General features: G+C 56.9%; 3 protein-coding genes across 3 annotated transcripts in view; 1 reads left to right on the top strand and 2 right to left on the bottom strand.

Annotated features, from left to right (window-relative positions):
* TNXB (tenascin XB) overlaps positions 1 to 1,271 on the top strand; it is a 64,431-nt gene extending 63,160 nt beyond the window's left edge. The window contains exon 41 of the mRNA XM_030475477.1: positions 609 to 1,271. Coding sequence (XP_030331337.1) covers positions 609 to 689 — 81 coding nt within the window. The 3' untranslated portion in view covers positions 690 to 1,271. The remainder of the gene's footprint in view (positions 1 to 608) is intronic.
* A 2,106-nt stretch (positions 1,272 to 3,377) lies between these two features.
* On the bottom strand, positions 3,378 to 7,847 carry CENPA (centromere protein A). The gene is made up of 4 exons (XM_030475474.1): positions 7,688 to 7,847; positions 6,685 to 6,776; positions 5,644 to 5,721; positions 3,378 to 3,540 (listed from the first exon to the last, which is right to left on the bottom strand). Exons 1-4 carry the CDS (start codon positions 7,770 to 7,772, stop codon positions 3,406 to 3,408), a joined length of 390 nt encoding a protein of 129 aa, XP_030331334.1. The 5' UTR covers positions 7,773 to 7,847; the 3' UTR covers positions 3,378 to 3,405.
* Positions 7,848 to 12,214: 4,367 nt separating this feature from the next.
* Positions 12,215 to 17,255, bottom strand: LOC115603544. The gene is made up of 2 exons (XM_030475473.1): positions 17,038 to 17,255; positions 12,215 to 15,717 (listed from the first exon to the last, which is right to left on the bottom strand). The coding sequence occupies exon 2, from the start codon at positions 15,677 to 15,679 to the stop codon at positions 14,303 to 14,305; it is 1,377 nt and encodes a 458-aa protein (XP_030331333.1). The 5' UTR covers positions 15,680 to 15,717; positions 17,038 to 17,255; the 3' UTR covers positions 12,215 to 14,302.
* Positions 17,256 to 18,165: the final 910 nt, after the last annotated feature.

Here is an 18,165-nt window from a genome sequence, read left to right as displayed (position 1 = left end):
GGGGGCTACGGGGTGCTATGCAGTGCTATGGGGCCCATGGCGGCCATGGGGGGCTATAGGGGCTATGGGGGCCATGGGGGCTTTGGGGGCTATGGGGTGCTATGGGGTGCTATGGTGGCCATGGGGGCTATGGGGCACTATGGGGGCCATGGCGCCCATGGAGGCTATGGGGGCTATGGGGGGCTATGGGGGCCATGGCAGCCATGGGGGCTATGGGGTGTATGGGAGCTATAGGGGCTATGGGAGGCTATGGCGGGGTCTATGGGGGCTATGGGGGGTCTATGGAGGGGTCTATGGGGGGAATATGGGGATCTATGGGGGGCTATGGGGTCTGTGGGGGCCATGGGGGCCTTGGCAGGGCTGGGGGGTGATGGGACCCCCAGTGCACTTGATGGGAGCTGTAGGGGCCACAGTGTGACCTATAGAGGCCATGGGGGGCCTAGAGAGAGCCCCTGGGGAGAGCTGGAGCTATGGGGGTCTATAGAGGCCTATGGGTGACTACGGGGGCCTATGAGGGGATGTATGGGGGGGCCTATGGGGTGTCTGGGGGGGTCAGTGGGATCCATAGGGCTCTATGGGGCCTGACGGCCCCCCCCGGCCCCCCCCAGGGCGTCACCTGGTTCCCCTGGAAGGGTTTTGGCTTCTCCATCCCCTTCACCGAGATGAAGCTGCGGCCGCAGCGTGACTGAGGGGCCCCACACGTGGAGGGCACCCCATGGACCCTGGCACCCCATGGACCTGGGCACCCCATGGATCCAGGCACCCCATGGACCCGGGCACCCCATGGATCCAGGCACCCCATGGACCCGGGTCACTCCGTGGATCCAGGGGCACATCATAGACCCAGGGCACCCCATGGACCTGGGCACCCCATGGACCCAGGGGCACCCCATGGATCCGGGGGCACCCCATGGACCCGGGCACCCCATGGATCCGGGCCACCCCATGGATCTGGGGGCACCCCATGGACCTGGGCACCCCATGGACCCAGGGGCACCCCATGGATCCGGGGGCACCCCATGGATCTGGGGCACCCCATGGATCTGGGGCACCCCATGGATCCAGGGGTGTGCCATGGACCTGGGAGCACCCCACGGATCAGGGGCACCCCATGCACCTGGGAGCACCCCATGGGCCCGGGGGCACCGCATGGATCCGGGCACCCCATGGATCCGGGGGCACCCCATGGATCCGGGGTACCCAGAAGGGGGCAGGACTTGGGGGGAGGAATAAACTTTTCTATGGGGAGGGGTAATAAACGTTGCCTGTAACCCCCTCGCGCTGTGCAGCTGGGGGGGGGGGGCACCCAGGAGGGCGGGGGGGGACAGGGGGCAGGAGGGGGCAGGAGGGGGCAGGGTACTGGGTGTACTGGGACCTGGGGGGGTTCGGGGGGTGCGGGGGGTCCCACCGGCCTCCAGGGGTTGAGGCTGTTTCGCACTAGGACGCGCTCACCCACATGGTCTCTACTTGTCCACACCAGTCCATACAGGTCCATACTGGTCCATACCAGTCCATACCAGTCCATTCCGGTCCATACCGGTCCACACCAGTCCATACCAGTCCATACCAGTCCATACCGGTCCATACTGGTCCACACCAGTCCACACCAGTCCATTCTGGTCCATACTGGTCCACACCAGTCCATACCAGTCCATTCCGGTCCATACTGGTCCACACCAGTCCATACCGGTCCATACCGGTCCACACCAGTCCATACAAGTCCATACCGGTCCATACCGGTCCACACCAGTCCATACCAGTCCGTACTGGTCCGTGCTGGCGGTACCTGGTGTGACGGTGGGTGCAGCTCCTGCAGCTGAGGCACGTGTGTGACACACACACACATGTCACACACACGTGTCACACACACGTGTCACACATGTCCCACACATGTCCCACACACGTCACACACACGTGTCACACACGTGTCCCAGCTCCCGGCTGCCACACGGGGTATCGGGGGGGCTGGTCCCTGGGGGGGGGGCAGCTGGTGACAATGGGGGGGCACAAAGGGACACACGGGGGGGGGCACCAGTGACACCGGTACAGACACCAGTGACACCAGTACAGGCACCAGTGACACCGGTACAGACACCAGTGACACCAGTAGGACACCAGTGACACCAGTACAGGCACCAGTGACACCGGTACAGACACCAGTGACACCAGTAGGACACCACTGACACCAGTACAGGCACCAGTGACACCGGTACAGACACCAGTGACACCAGTAAGGGCACCAGTGACACCAGTACAGACACCAGTGACACCGGTACAGGCACCAGAATGGCCGCCACCGCTGGGGGGGGACACAGAACCTGGGGGGCAGCAGCACGAGGGTGTCAATGGATGTTTATTGAGGGCAGGGGGAGAACAGGGGGACCACGGGGGGTCCCCAATAGGAGGATGGGCCCTTTGGGGGTGTCCAGGGGAGACACAAAGGGGAGGTTGGGGGTCAGGGGGGGGCTATGGGGGGTCTTTAATGGGAGGGGGGAATCCCCATAGGGGAGTCTCTGTCAGCATGAAGGGGGTGTAGGGGGGTCCCTGGGGGGTTTGCGGGTACAGTGGGGGGTGTCGGGGGTCCCATGGAGTGGATTGGGGTGGTATGGAGGGTGCTGAGGGTCCTTAGGTGGTGTTTGGGTCCCATGGAGGGTGCTGGGGTCCCATGGGGGGGTTGGGGTCCCATAGGGGGTGCTGGGGTCCCATGGGGGTGCTGGGCTCCCGTGGGGGGGTGTTTGGGTCCCATGGGGGGGATGTTGGGGTCCCATGGGAGGTACTGGGGTCCCAGGAGGTGTTTGGGTCCCGGGGGGGTTTTGAGGTCCCATGGGGGGTGTTTGGGTCCTGGGGGGTTGCGGGGGTCCCGGGGAGTTGCGAGGGTCCCGGGGGGGTGTTTGGGTCCCGGGGGGGTGCGGGGGTCCCGTGGGGGTGCGGGGGTCCCGGGGGGTGTGGGGGTCCCGGGGGGTTGTTTGGGTCCCGGGGGGTTGCGGGGGTCCCGGGGGGGTGCGGGGGTCCCGGGGGGGTGTTGGGGTTCCGGGGGGGTGCGGGGGTCCCGGGGGGGTGCGGGGGTCCCGTGGGGGTGCGGGGCTCCCGGGGGGTGTGGGGGTCCCGGGGGGTTGTTTGGGTCCCGGGGGGTTGCGGGGGTCCCGGGGGGGTGCGGGGGTCCCGGGGGGCTGTGGGGGTCCCGCGGGGGGGGCGGGGGTCCCGGGGGGGTGCGGGGGTCCCGCGGGGCTGTGGGGGTCCCGCGGGGGGGGCGGGGGTCCCGGGGGGGTGCGGGGGTCCCGGGGGGGTGTTGGGGTTCCGGGGGGGTGCGGGGGTCCCGGGGGGGTGCGGGGGTCCCGGGGGGCTGTGGGGGTCCCGCGGGGGGGGCGGGGGTCCCGGGGGGGTGCGGGGGTCCGGGAGGGTCCCTCAGCCCACCCCCGCCTCGATGCCGCGCAGGCGCCGCGCGAGCTGCAGGTCGCGGGGGAAGAGCGTGACGCGGCGCGCGTGCAGCGAGCACAGGTACGCGTCCTCCAGCAGCCGCACCAGGAACGCCTCCGCCGCCTGCGCCACGGCACGCTGGCACCCGCAGCACCGCGCAGCCCGGGCAGCCCAAACAGCCCAAACCAGCCCCAGGACAGCCCAAACAGCCCAAACCAGCCCAAACCAGCCCAAAACAGCCCAAACCAGCCCAAAACCAGCCCCAAACCAGCCCAAACCAGCCCAAACCAGCCCCAGGACAGCCCCAAACAGCCCAAACCAGCCCAAACCAGCCCCAGGACAGCCCAAAACAGCCCAAAACAGCCCCAGGACAGCCCAAACAGCCCAAACATCCCAAAACAGACCAAAACAGCCCCAGGACAGCCCAAACCAGCCCAAAACAGCCCCAGGACAGCCCAAAACAGCCCAAAACAGCCCCAGGACAGCCCAAAACAGCCCAAAACAGCCCCAAACCAGCCCCAGAACAGCCCAAAACAGCCCAAAACCAGCCCAAAACAGCCCCAAAACAGCCCAAAACAGCTCAAAACAGCCCCAAAACAGCCCAAAACAGCCCAAATCCAGCCCAGAACAGCCCAAAACAGCCAAAACCAGCCCAAATCCAGCCCAGAACAGCCCAAAACAGCCCAAAACAGCCCCAAAACAGACCCGAAGAGCTCAAAACCAGCCCAAACCAGCCCAAAACCAGCCCAAAACAGCCCCAGAACAGCCCATATCCAGCCCAAACCAGCCCAAAAAGCCCAAAACAGCCCAAAACCAGCCCAAAACAGCCCAAAACAGCCCCAAAACAGCCCCAAAACAGCCCAAAACAGCCCCAGGACAGCCCAAAACAGCCCCAAACAGCCCCAAAACAGCCCAAAACAGCCCCAAAACAGCCCAAATCCAGCCCAGAACAGCCCCAGAACAGCCCAAATCCAGCCCAAACCAGCCCAAACAGCCCCAAAACAGCCCAAAACAGCCCCAAAACAGACCCAAAGAGCTCAAAACCAGCCCAAAACAGCCCAAAACAGCCCCAGAACAGCCCAAATCCAGCCCAGAACAGCCCAAATCCAGCCCAGAACAGCCCAAACCAGGTCAAAAACAGCCCAAAACAGCCCCAAAACAGCCCAAAACCAGCCCAAATCGAGCCCCGAACAGCTCAAAACAGCCCAAACCCGCCCAAATCTAGCCCAAACCAGCCCAAACCCGCCCAAATCGAGCCCAGAACAGCTCAAAACAGCCCAAAACAGCCCAAATCCAGCCCAAACCAGTCCAAAACTACCCCAGAACCACCCCAGAACACAGCGTGAGACCCCCAAAACGCCCCAAAACCATTCCAAAAGAGCTTCAAAACAACCCCAAACCATGCCAGAACCACCCCAGAACACAGCGTGAGACCCCAAACCACCCCAAAACCACCCCAGAACACTCCAAAACCACCTCAAAACAGCTCCAAACCACCCCAAAACCACCCTAGAACACCCCACGAGACCCCAAAACACCCCAGAACACCCCAAAACCACCACAGAACACCCCGTGAGACTCCAAAACACCCCAGAAACATCCCAAAATGCCCCAAAACACACTGCGAGGCCCCCAAAACGCCCCAGACACATCCCAAAACACCCCAGGAGACCCCCAAACACCCCAACCCCCCCCCCGAGCAGGTCCAAAACACCCCCAAAACACCCCAAAAACTCCAGGGAACCACAAAACCATCCCGAAACACCCCACCCCCTCCAAAACAGCTCCAAAACAACCCCCAAACACCCCAAAACACACCTGGAGACCCCAAACCACCCCATGAGACCCCCCAAATAAAGCAGGATACCCCACAGAACCCCCAAACCATACCAAGAGACCCCCAAAACAATGGCCAAAACACCCTGAACCACCCCAAAATACACCTTGAGACCCAAACCCACATCAAACACCCCCCAAATCACCCCAAAACACACCACGAGGCCCCCAAAACATACAATGAGAGCCCCAAAACACATGAAAACACCCCCTGGAACCCCCAAACCACCCCAAAACACCCCAATGCCAACCCCAAACCCATCCTGAAACACCCCGTGGGACCCCCAAAACACCCCAAACCGGGCCATGAGACCCTAACCCACCCTTCCCCAGCACCCATGAGAGCCCCCCCACTGCCCCCCAAGCACCCATGGGACCCCCAGCACCCACCTCCTGCAGGGCCATCAGGGCCATGCTCTGCCACCGGTAATCCACCCCACGGGTGAAGATGAGACAGATCTCCCGCACCTGGGGACATGGGGGGCATGGGAGGATATGGGGGACATGGGGGGCATGGGGGGACATGGGGGGCATGGGGACATGGGGGGATATGGGGGACATGGGGGGCATGGGGACATGGGGGGGCATGGGGACATGGGGGTATGGACATGGGGGGCATGGGGACAGGGAAATGGGGGGACATGGGGGGCATGGGGACATGGGGGGGCATGGGGACATGGGGGACATGGGGACATGGGGGGGCATGGGGACATGGGGGGATATGGGGGGCATGGGGGGCATGGGGATCATGGGGGGCATTGGGGGTATGGGGGACATGGGGACATGGGGGGCATGGGGAGCATGGGGGGCATTGGGGGGCATGGGGGGCATGGGGGGACATGGGAGGCATGGGGGACATGGGGGGATATGGGGGGACATGGGGGACATGGGGACATGAGGGAACAAGGGGATGTGGGGGGACAAGGGGGAAACGGGGGACATGGGGGGGGCATGGGGGGACATGGAGGGCAATGGGGGGACATGGGGACATGGGTTGGGAGGTGTTTTGGGGGTGTTTGGGGCTGGTTTGGGGTTGTTTTGGGGGGGTTGGGAGGATTGGGGGTTTTGGGGGGGTTAGGGGTGTTTTGGGGGCGTTTGTGGCTGGTTTGGGGGGGTTGGGGGGGTTTTGGGGGGGTTGTGGAGGGGGCTTGGGGGGGTTTTGGGGGTGGTTTGGGAGGGTTGTGGGGGGGGTTGGGGGGGTTTTGGGGGGGTTTTGGGGGGGTGTGGAGGGGGTTGGGGGTGTTTGGGGCTGTTTTGGGGGTGTTTTGGGGGGCTTGGGGGGGTTTTGGGGGGGTTTTGGGGGGTGTGGAGGGGTTTGGGGGTGTTTGGGGCTGTTTTGGGGGTGTTTTGGGAGGCTTGGGGGGTTTGGGGGGGTTTTGGGGGTGGTTTGGGGGGGTTGTGGGGGGGTTTGGGGGTGGTTTGGGGTCTCACCAGGCGGGCGAAGGGCGCGGGGCGCAGCAGCAGCCGGGTGCTGCTCTGGTACCGCCGGATCTCCTGCAGCACCCGCTGCCCGGGACGGAACCCTGCGGGACACGGGGGGACACGGGGGACATGGGGACATGGGGACATGGGGGGACATGAGGGGCACAGGGGGACATGGGGAGACATGGGAACATGGGGACATGGGGGGGACACGGGGGACATGGGGGGACATGGGGACATGGGGGGACAAGAGGGGACAAGGGGACAGAGTCAGAGGCCACCAGCATGGGGGGGGGGATGGGGAGGATGGAGCTGTGGGGTGCAGGGAGGGATCTATGGGGTGGGGGAGGCTCTATAGGGCGCAGGGGGGATCTCTAGGGCTGGGAGAGGGGCAGGGCTGGATCGCCGGGGGCAGGTCCATAGAGGTGATGGTTATGGGGGGTGTCCATGGGGGGATCCCATTGGGGGTGTCTATGGGAGGGTACGTGGTGGGGTGGAGGGGGTATCCATGGGGGGTCTCCATGGGGGGCTCTATGGGGTCTCTATGGGTCCCTATGGGTCCCAGTGGGGTCTCTATCGGTCCCTATGGTCTCTATGGGTCTCTATTAGTCCCAGTGGGATCTCTATGGGTCCCTATGGGTCCCAGTGGGGTCTCTATGAGGTCTCTATAGGTCCCAGTGGGGTCTCTATGGTCTCTATGGGTCCCTATGGGTCGCGGTGGGGTCTCTATTGGGTCTCTATGGGGTCTCTATGGGTCCCTATGGGTCGCGGTGGGTCCCAGTGGGGTCTCCATGGGTCTCTATGGGTCGCGGTGGGGTCTCTATGGGGTCTTTATGTGTCCCTGTGGGTCGCGGTGAGGTCTCTATGGGGTCTCTATGGGTCGCGGTGGGTCCCAGTGGGGTCTCCATGGGTGTCTATGGGTCTCTCTGGGGTCTCTATTGATCGCGGTGGGTCTCTATGGGGTCTCTATGGGTCGCGGTGGGTCGCTATGGGTCCCTGTGGGGTCACTCACGGCGGCGCCGCGGGGGCTCGGGAGGGGGGGGCGGGGCCTCGGGGGGTCTCCTGCGCCGGGGGGCGCGAGGCTTGGGCCGGGCCATGGCGCTGAGTGACGTCACAAAGCCCCCTCGTCCCGTCACGCGCGGGACCCCCGAACCGCCGCCGCGCGATTCAAACCTCCCGCCGCGCCGCGCCGCTCCGAACGTCACTTCCGCTCCCCCCCCCAAAACAGCCAATGGGCGCCCGCGCGGCCGCTCTGCACCGCCGGAGGCCGCGACTCGATGGTACTGGAGACCCGGAGTGACCCCGGAGCGACTCCGGAGCCCGGATGGTGCTGAGCGTCCCGCACGGCCCGGATGGTGCTGAGCGCCCCGCACGGCCCGGATGGTGCTGAACGCCCCACACAGCCCGGATGGATGCTGAGCCCATCGAAGAGCCTGGATGGTGCTGAGCACACGGCACGGCCCGGATGGTGCTGAGCGCCCTGCACAGCCCGGATGGTGCTGAGCCCTGCACAGCCCGGATGGGTGCTGAGCACATGGCACGGCCCGGATGGTGCTGAGCGCCCCGCACAGCCCGGATGGTGCTGAGCAGATGGCACAGCCCAGATGGTGCTGAGCGCCCCTCACAGCCCGGATGGTGCTGAGCCCTGCACGGCCTGGATGGTGCTGAGCCCCGCACGGCCCGGATGATGCTGCGCACACGGCACAGCCCGGATGGTGCTGAGCGCCCCGCACGGCCTGGATGGTGCTGAGCCCCGCACGGCCCGGATGGTGCTGAGCACATGGCACGGCTCGGATGGTGCTGAGCACATGGCACGGCCTGGATGGTGCTGAGCTCCCCACACGGCTCGGATGGTGCTGAGCACACAGCACGGCCCGGATGGTGCTGAGCCCCGCACGGCCTGGCTGGGTGCTGAGTGCCCCTCACAGCCCAGCCCAGTGTGTTCCAGTATATCCCAGTGTGTCCCCAGTATATCCCAGTATATCCCAGTATATCCCCAGTGTATCCCAGTATATTCCAGTATATCTCAGTGTGCCCTCAGTGTGCCCCAGTGTGATCCCAGTATATCCCAGTGTGAACCCAGAGCGACCCCAGTATAACCCAGTCAGATACCAGTGCATCCCAGTATATCCCAGTGTGATCCCAGTATCACCCCAGTATGTCCAGGTATATCCCAGTGTGTCCGGTATCTCAGCGTGGCCCCATACAACCCCAGTGTGTCCCAGTACATCCCAGTGGGATCCCAGGGCGATTCCTGTATGAGCCAGTATATCTCAGTATGACCACCGGGTGATCCCAGTATGTCCCAGTATATCCCACTATGACCCAGGTATACTCTTAGCATATCCCAGCGTGGCCCAGTATGACACCAGTGTGATCACAGTATATCCCAGTATGACCCCAGTGTGATCCCAGTACATCCCAGTATGACACCAGTGTGATCCCTGTATGACCCCAGTGCATCCTTAAGATATCCCAGCATGACCCCACTATGTCCCAGTACATCCCAGTATGACCCCAGAAGATCCCAGTGTGACCCAAGGGTCATCCCAGTATGACCCCAATGCGATCCCAGTGACCCCAGTGTGATCCCAGTATGACCTCGTAGATCCCAGTATGACCCCAGTATATCCCAGTATGACCCCAGTATATCCCAGTTGCCCCCAGTGAGGACCCAGTCACCTTCAGTCACTCCCAGTTGCTGCCATCACAGCCCCGGTTGCCCCCAGCACACCCCAGTTGCCCCCAGCATGCTCCCAGTCATTCCCAGTTCCACCCAGTGATCCCAGTTCCTCCCACTGTGCCCTCTGCACCCCCCCCCAGTCACCTCCAGTTGCCCACAGCGTGACCCCAGCCACCTTCAGTGCAGTCCCACTTGCTCCCAGTGCATCCCAGTTGCCCCCAGCACCCTCCCAGTCACTCCAGGGGCAGGACCTTGCGCTTGGCTTGGTTGAGCTCCATGAGGCTGGCGCTGAGCACCCCAAGGGTGTCCAGGTCCCTCTGGATCCATCCCATCCCTCCAGCTCCATCTGCGGCGTTTTAAGGGGGTCAGATGGGTTGGGGGGCACTGAGTGGGGTTTGGGTGGTTTTGGGGTACCAGGGGTGCTGTGAAGGATGGAGATGCTGGGGGTGTCATGGGTTGGGGGGCACTAAGTGGGGTTTGGGTGGTTTTGGGGTACCAGGGGTGCTGTGAAGGATGGAAATGCTGGGGGTTACATGGGTTGGGGGGCACTAAGTGGGGTTTGGGTGGTTTTGGGGTACCAGGGGTGCTGGGAGGGATGGAGATGCCTGGGTTGGTTGGGTTTTGGTGCACCACGTGTGTTCCAGGGTGGTTTAGGGGTACCCTGGGCACTGGCAGCAATGCAGGTGCCTGGGGCTGGGTGCATTTGGGGGTACCAGGTGGGGGTTTGGGTGCTTCAAGTGTACCAGGGTGCCACAGGTGGGTTGGGAGGGATGGTGATGCCTGGGCTTGGGGGGCACTGGGTGGGTTTGGGGATGGTTTAGGGGCACCAGGGGTGCTGGGACACATGGAGATTCCTGGCCCTTGTTGGGTTTGGGGGTACCAGATGGGTTTTAGGGTAGTAGGACTACCCAGGGCCACCAGCACCATCGCTGGGATCACCCATAGCCACCAGCACCACCCCAAGACCCACCCAGCATTATCTGTGGGATCACCTATGGCCACCAGCAACATCTGTGGGACCACTCAGGGCAACCATCATTGAACTTTATGATCCTAAAGGTCTTTTCCAACCTAGTTGATTCTATGACCTGTAGGACCACTCAGATCCACCAGCATCATCCCAAGCCCTGGGTGCCCAGTGGCCATGGGCACGATGCTGCCGCCATCCCAAAGCTGTGGTGGTCCCTGTGGAGATGCCCATTGTGACGGGGGCCCCCCCGGTGAGTGTGGGCTATTTAAGGAGCGAGAGCCCTGCAGGAACCAGTGCAGAGGAGACCCCTCCCTGGGGAGGCTGCACCTCCCCTGGCTGCCCTGCGCATCCAGGTACGTGTTCTTTGACTTTTCAATCCTGCTTTAGTGTTCGCTTGAAACACGTTGTGGGTGCGTGCTCTAAAGGGAGGAGAAGCTGTCAGGAGATGTGCTGGTGCCATCCCAGCTGGAGGAGCAGGGGAGAGGTGAGGAGGAGGCCCTGGGCTTGTTGATGTGCTTGGAGCTCAGCTCTGCCTGCAGAGGTGCTGGGGGCGAACTGTGTATTTCACGGATCCAAATTGCATTTCACAAGTCATTTGTCCTCGCGTTGGGATGCGCACGGAAACTGAACTTCAGAGAGTTGGAAATACAGGTCTAGTGCATCAATACTAACACAGGAACTTCTACACAACTTGTAGCACCTTGCGAGACCCTTTGCACCAGTTAAGTTCCGTTATAGAGGTGGGGAACCGTGACAGCTCTCTGCTAGAATCTCTTGTGCTCAGCAAGATCATGGCACTGTCTGGCACCAGCGTTCAACAGGGCACATGAGAAGACTGAATGTAGAGGCCCAGAGCTCCCTAAATGGTCAGTCAGTGCTCCCATAACCCTTTAATGCTGTTTTACGCTTCCCACACCCAAAGACTATGGAGAGGAAACCAAGTGCTGAGATTTTAAACACCCCTAAGAAGAAACTCTTATCAAAAAAAGGAGAACCTGTATGCAAAACACCACTTTGTGCTGCAAATGCAAAGCCACAGAGCAAACTGAGTGAGTAGAGAACAGCTCAGATTGCAGTTAAGCAGCATCCTGGATGCTAAGTTAGTGAAGTGACACTTTTATCAACTTTAATATGCTTCCGAAACACGTCGGGCTGAAATCCCTGCGAAACTAAACGGGCTCATTGCCTTGCAATGAAGTAGGTAGCTGGAACGGCTGCAAAATGACCCTGCTCCTCTGCCCCACGTCACCTTGTCACCAGCCAATTCTTCCACCCCCTTTTTTCCTTCCCATATTAATGCCTTCCACCATAATAAGGGCTCCTACCCACCGCCAAAACTCACTTGGCACTCTTTAATGGCCCCAGTTGTCACGCGAGCGTGTGCGTCTGCCCCCGGGACCGCAGCCCCGTTGCTCTGCCGGAGGGTCCCGTTTGCAGTTTGCTCTTTCATTATTAAAGATTTAATTGCTTCCATTTCAAGGGAAACAGTCTGGGAACTCCCACAGCCCAGAGCATACGTTCAGACATTCCATCGATCGATTGCAGGGCTACAGACACCTCAACCCCAGCCGACTCTCCCTCTCCACACCGCCCCGCCGCATCATCCATCCCTTCCCATCACTTGGTTATTCCTTTTCATCTTTTCACCCAAACTGATTATGGCGTTTGAATATTGCTGTAAAATTTCAAGTGGTGGGAGGAATTTTAAGGTTTTTTAAGCCCTCTTCTCTTTTTGAAGGGTGGAGCAGAACAAGAAAGTGGTAATTTCCTTCCCCGGTGCATCCACGCATTTGTCTGTTCTAAACCGCATTGGCTTTAATCTCACAGCTTTGTTAGCCGAGAGAAGAACACATAACCACTCTAAGGAGGTTATATGTGGTGCTTTATTTCGAGGCCCCGGGAACCAGGGGTACGCACCCAAATCTGGTTCCGAAGACCGTTACAACGTGCTCACAATTTATCCTGTAAAGTATTACATATGCATCACCTTTCCCACTATGCTGATACATATTCATGACCTATCCCCGCTTCGTATTATAATGAGTACAAAAGTCATTTCCATATGTTCTGCGCTTGCGCAGTGCCTCCTGGTGGTCGTGGGCAGGGGTCTCAAGATGAAGTAAGCAGTCTTCCTCAGATGAAGTAAGACGTCTTCCTCGCTGTGTACTTTTCACCTTTCGAGTCCTGGATAGGTTCCAACGATGGTGCTTGCACCAGCATTCTCCTTATCTCTCTCTGACTGGTACTGGTATGCATCTTCATTTCTTATCTTAAAGGTTCTGCTTTGAAGTAATCTGGGGAGTACTGTTTCGCTTGGATAGTCTCATATATCTATGTCCACATCCTAGTTACCAAACTTCTCTGGCTTAGCAACAGGCTTAACGGAACATAAATCAAGCAAATCACAAGTCTAATTATTCTATATATCTAACATTTCCCCCCTTTGAAAATACTTCATCTTTTGCAAGTGTTTTCACTCATGTAGTAGTTTCCTGATAGGTAAGAGGAGGAGTTATTGGGTGTCGTGGATATTCTCGAGTCACTGCTCCAATGATTTTATGTGTCCAACTGGTATTCCGGGTTATTTCTCTTCGAATACAAAAATATACCACATAGATTGCGAGGAACACAAGTAATAGAGTAAACACTGTCTCTATGAGGGAATGAATCCATCCAGTAAGGTGGATTCCCAATCCATCAAATAATGCTCCTACCCAATTTTGACTTATTTCTTCTTTTTCCTTTTCAGCTTCCTTTTCAATTTTCCCTAATTGAGCAATGTCATATTCTATATCTGCAGTTACGTTTGGTATATGTACACAGCAGTGATCGATTCTATCTTTGAGATATCCACAAACACCATGTTCCTTTAACAGCAATGTGTCTAATGCCATTCTGTTCTGCAGAGTCATTTTGGTTGTCGCCTGTAATTGCAAATTTAGATCCATAAAGCCTTTTTTAGTCACCTTGGCCAATCTCTCAGTTTGTCCAATTAAATTATAAATCACTTCCCTATTGCGATATGCAGCTATTTGAGCAAAAAGGGATTTGAGTGCCCATCCTGCTTTCACTCCTGTCTCAGGCTCTTGCCAAGTGTCATCTATATTGTCAATGTCATCATCAACACTTCTTTTGGTTCAAATCTGCAAAGTTTCTAGTTTGCCCCTGAATGGGGAACGCTTCCAAATTGGACACAAAGTGGGGAGTCCCAAGGTAATTTCCCGCACTGGCCCTGTTATTGGAAGGTGGGTGGTCCAGGTACCATCACTGAGTGCCCAAACAAGATGTCCCATGCTATGTATCATCAAATATCTGCAGTTTATTCCATCAGCCGGGGCTTGTATCGTTTTTCCTCCAACTTTAAATCCTCGGCATGCACATCCTGCTTTTAAAGCAATTCTAATTGGGGGCATTGCAATGTTTTCTGGATCAGTATCGCAATCTATTATCCTGGTGCAATTCCACCAAGGAACATTTTTAACAGTATCTAGACTGACTCTGTTTAATGACAACAGGTTCATATTTCCTGCTATATTATATTTCCCTGTCCACCTGAGACACCAAGATGTGTTTAATTGTTTGATTCATCTTTTCCACCTGTCCACTGGACTGTGGCCTCCATGGGGTATGAAGATTCCAGGATATTCCTAACAGTTCACTGACTTCCTGAACTATAGTTGCTGTAAAATGCGGTCCTCTATCTGATGATATACCCAACGGGACTCCGAATCTAGGGATGATCTCTTTCAACAACCATTTCACTGTTTCCTTAGCGTGATTGGTGCGACAGGGAGAGGCTTCTGGCCATCCAGAAAAAGTGTCAACCCCTACTAACAAGTATCGGTATCCCTGTGTCTTGGGTAATTCCACAAAATCAATTTGCCAATAGTCACCCGGCTCCATACCTACTCTGATATGTCCCATTTCTACTTTCCTCTTGACTACTGGATTGTTTTTTTAAACAAATTTCACATTTAGATCCTATGGATTTTGCCATTGTTAACATCCGTGTAGAGATCATTCCTCGTTTTAAATATGTTACCAATGCCTCTGCCCCCCCAATGACATTTTTGATGTTCGGTTTGTAAAATTGTCCGCATGATGGCAGGTGGTACCACCACTTGTCCAGTAGTGGTTACGTACCATCCTTCCGAGTTCAATCGAGCCTTTACTAATTCAGCCAATTTAACATCTTCTTCTGAATATCCTGGTTTTTTGTTCATATAATTCTGTAATGGGCTCACCTTTGTTGGTACCAGGGCCATAACAGTCTGTACCTGTCGTGCAATTCGTCTAGCCATCCGATCCGCAAATGTATTTCCTTCGGCTATCTTAGAATTTCCTCCTTGATGCGCTTTACAGTGCATGATAGCCACCTGTTCTGGTAATTGCACAGCAGTTATTAAATTCAGAATTTCCTCTTGGTATTTTATGTTTGTCCCTTGTGAGGACAGGAGCCCTCGTTCCTTCCATAGAGCTCCGTGTATATGGACCACACCGAATGCATATTTCAAATCTGTCCATATATTTACCCGCTTCCCTTTGCTCAGTTCTAAAGCTCTGGTGAGAGCTATTATCTCTGCCCGTTGTGCTGAAGTCCCTGGGGGCAGAGCTTTTGCTTCTATTAGGGCGTTTTGTGTGGTTACTGCATATCCAGCATAACGGACCCCACCTTCCACAAAACTGCTTCCATCAGTAAAAAGTTCCTCATCAGGTTGCTCAAGTGAGGCATCCTTCAAATCAGCCCTCGTCGCATATGTATATTCAATCGTCTCCCCACAATCGTGTTCTAATATGCCGTCCTCTGTATTTGTACCTAGAAAAGCTGCTGGGTTCAACAGGTTAGTTGTCTTTAGAGTCACATCATCTTGTTCAGTTAATACCGCCTGGTATTTCATCATCCGACTTGGGGATAGCCAGTACCCCCCTTTTTGTTCTAAAACAGTCATTACCATGTGTGGCACATATACATCAATATGTTTTCCTAAGGTCAATTTTCTTGCTTCTTGTATTAATGTCACTGTTGCTGCTACTGCTCGTAGGCACGATGGCCATCCAGCACTTACCAGATCCAGCTGTTTGGAGAAGTATCCCACTGGTCGCTTCCAGCTTCCCAGTCTCTGCGTCAGGACTCCCAATGCCAATCTCTGTCTCTCGTGCACAAACAGCTGGAAGTCCTTGGTTAAATCCGGTAATCCCAGGGCGGGTGCTTTTATTAACGCTTCTTTTAGCTTTTTAAAAGCTTCCTTTTGGGACCCTTCCCAAACGAAGGTCTGAGATTTCTGTGCCTCATATAAAGGTTTAGCTATCAGTGCATAGTCCGATATCCATAACCTGCACCAACCCGCCATTCCAAGGAATGTTCTCAGTTCATGTAAATTCCGAGGCTCTGGAATAGCACAAATACGATCAATTCCCAACCTCCGTTGTCCCTGGGAGATTTCACAGCCCAAATACATTACAGTAGTGCAGGCAATCTGGGCTTTCTCCCTCGAAACCTTATACCCACGTCACGTGGCCCAGGCGCGCGGGGCGGGGGGGGCGCGCGCGGACAAAGGTGGGACCCGCGGCGGGGTTGGGGGGGGGGCGCGGTGTGTGTGGGACGGGGCACGGGACGTGAGCGCTGCCGCTGCCACGGCCCGCTCCGAACGCCGCGGACACGGCGGAGCTACCGGCACCGCCGCGCCCTCCCGACACATCCCCCCCCGCCCCGATAGCGGGGCGCAGACTGATGCAACACCGGCGGGCGATTGTCACACCGCCGGACGGCGCCTCCCGCGCCGCGGTCGCCTCTGTGTTTACCTCCCCTCTTCCCCACCGGCAACACCGGGCATCCCCGGCGCTTTCAATGGGAAAATGCAAACCGGTCGCGGGACTTCACCGCGCCGCAGCCGCTCGGGCGTTTTTCCATCCCGGCGGCGTGTCCCTGGGCGCACCCGCCACCGCGTGTCCCGGCGGAGCACGGCGGGACTGGGCGGCAAGGTGGGGGGCTGCCGCCGGTAAAGGCTGCGCCCTGAAAGTCGCCCCGTTCCTCCTGCCGCGCCGTACCTTCTCCACAAGGTCCGGAAAGCAAAACATTATTCACAGCCATGCATCCCATACATTTCTTCTCACCCACACAGCCTTTACATTGTTCACTCGATTTTGCACTAACAACCATTATTCCACACGCCTTTCTCCATTCATCGTTGTCTCTTAACATAAAGAACAGTTCCACATATGGGACCTCGTCCCATTTTCCTTCCCGTTTACAAAATAACATTAATTGCATAATCGTATCATAATCTAAAGTTCCATTCTCCGGCCAGCGGACTTGATCCTCTAATTTATATTGCATCCACCACACATCACAGTAATCAATCAATTTCCCTTTTTGCGTCTCTTGTCCAAACCGTCCCTCCTTCCAATGACTCAAAATACACCCTAACGGCGACGACTTTGGTATCGGTGGCATTCTGAGCTTATTTAAATACAGACAAATACAGACAAACTAAATTACAAAATATAAAAATATACCGAACCAATTTACCAGACCAGACCGCTGTTGCTGAACCTGCAGGGCTTTCGCCACTGCCTGACGGACGGCGCCTAGGCTTTCCTTTGGAGCTCTGTTGCCCAACCACGCACAGCTTTCGCCGTGTCTAACAGGCAGGCTTTTACCAGACCAGGAAATGGTACCAATATCAAATAATAAAGCACCGTCTCTTACCAATGCCGTTGGTCCGTCGAGAGCACCGGAGGTCGGTCGCGGTCGATGGCTCCCCGAGAATCACTCGGTGCCGGCTGGAGCTGGATCGATGCGCGAGCCGCCTCAGCAATGCCCGCGAGGTCCCACCAGAATCGCCAAAACTGTTAGCCGAGAGAAGAACACATAACCACTCTAAGGAGGTTATATGTGGTGCTTTATTTCGAGGCCCCGGGAACCAGGGGTACGCACCCAAATCTGGTTCCGAAGACCGTTACAACGTGCTCACAATTTATCCTGTAAAGTATTACATATGCATCACCTTTCCCACTATGCTGATACATATTCATGACCTATCCCCGCTTCGTATTATAATGAGTACAAAAGTCATTTCCATATGTTCTGCGCTTGCGCAGTGCCTCCTGGTGGTCGTGGGCAGGTCTATTCCTTCCTATTCCAGTCTATTTCTCCCTCATGGTGTGTCTCCAGTCCTGACACACTCAGTAAAATCCAATGTTAAGTAAGTCATTTAAACAGTTTAGGAAAGAGCACAAGCCTTCACGTTTCATTACACCGTGTGCTCTGTGGAAAGAGCTAGAACTAGAGTAGAGGAAGCCTCAAACAACACAGCATCAAACCCAAAGCAACACAAGGATCTGCCATCAAAAAACCCCATTCCTCAGCTTGTTTGCAGCTCCTTGAACAGGAGGTGTTATCAGCCCTTTTCTTGCTCATGAGCAATCACTCCATCTGTTTGCCTCCTCCCAACTCAGCCTCCAACCGACCAGGACAAAACGTGCCTTACCAGTGCAACCCTTACAACCTGCAGCGGCCGCTCCTCTGCATTTCCAGTACAGAGAGAAATCATTGCGAGGCAGATCGGACATCTCTGGACATCGCTTGCAAGTCCCAGGGCAAAGCTTGACCAGAACAAACGGATGAACTGCTGGGAAAGGGAAGGTAGATAGGTGCCACGCTTCAAATCACGGGGTTACCAGCTCCTTCAACATTTAGAAATGCTTTTCCCAGGCTGACAGAAACCTGTCTTTTAACCAAAGAGAGCAATGAAACTTCCTTCAGAACAAACTTGAAGGATTCAAAGTCCTTTCCAAGTTACTAAGCACCATCTCACTTTCTTCAGCTCATGCAACT

The sequence above is a fragment of the Strigops habroptila genome, unplaced genomic scaffold, assembly GCF_004027225.2.
Source record: "Strigops habroptila isolate Jane unplaced genomic scaffold, bStrHab1.2.pri NW_022045639.1_ctg1, whole genome shotgun sequence".
Lineage (NCBI taxonomy): Eukaryota > Metazoa > Chordata > Aves > Psittaciformes > Psittacidae > Strigops > Strigops habroptila.
This window is presented reverse-complemented; position numbering and strand designations above follow the sequence as displayed.

Excerpts from the sequence above, each read along its gene's own strand:
- CENPA (XM_030475474.1), bottom strand. The coding sequence starts at position 7,772 with ATGGCCCGGCCCAAGCCTCGCGCCCCCCGGCGCAGGAGACCCCCCGAG. Across the intron at positions 6,777-7,687 it reads CGAGCCCCCGCGGCGCCGCC|GGTTCCGTCCCGGGCAGCGG; the intron begins GTGAGTGACCCC and ends CGTGTCCCGCAG. Across the intron at positions 3,541-5,643 it reads CCCTGATGGCCCTGCAGGAG|GCGGCGGAGGCGTTCCTGGT; the intron begins GTGGGTGCTGGG and ends GCCGTGGCGCAG.
- LOC115603544 (XM_030475473.1), bottom strand. The coding sequence starts at position 15,679 with ATGGCGGGTTGGTGCAGGTTATGGATATCGGACTATGCACTGATAGCT.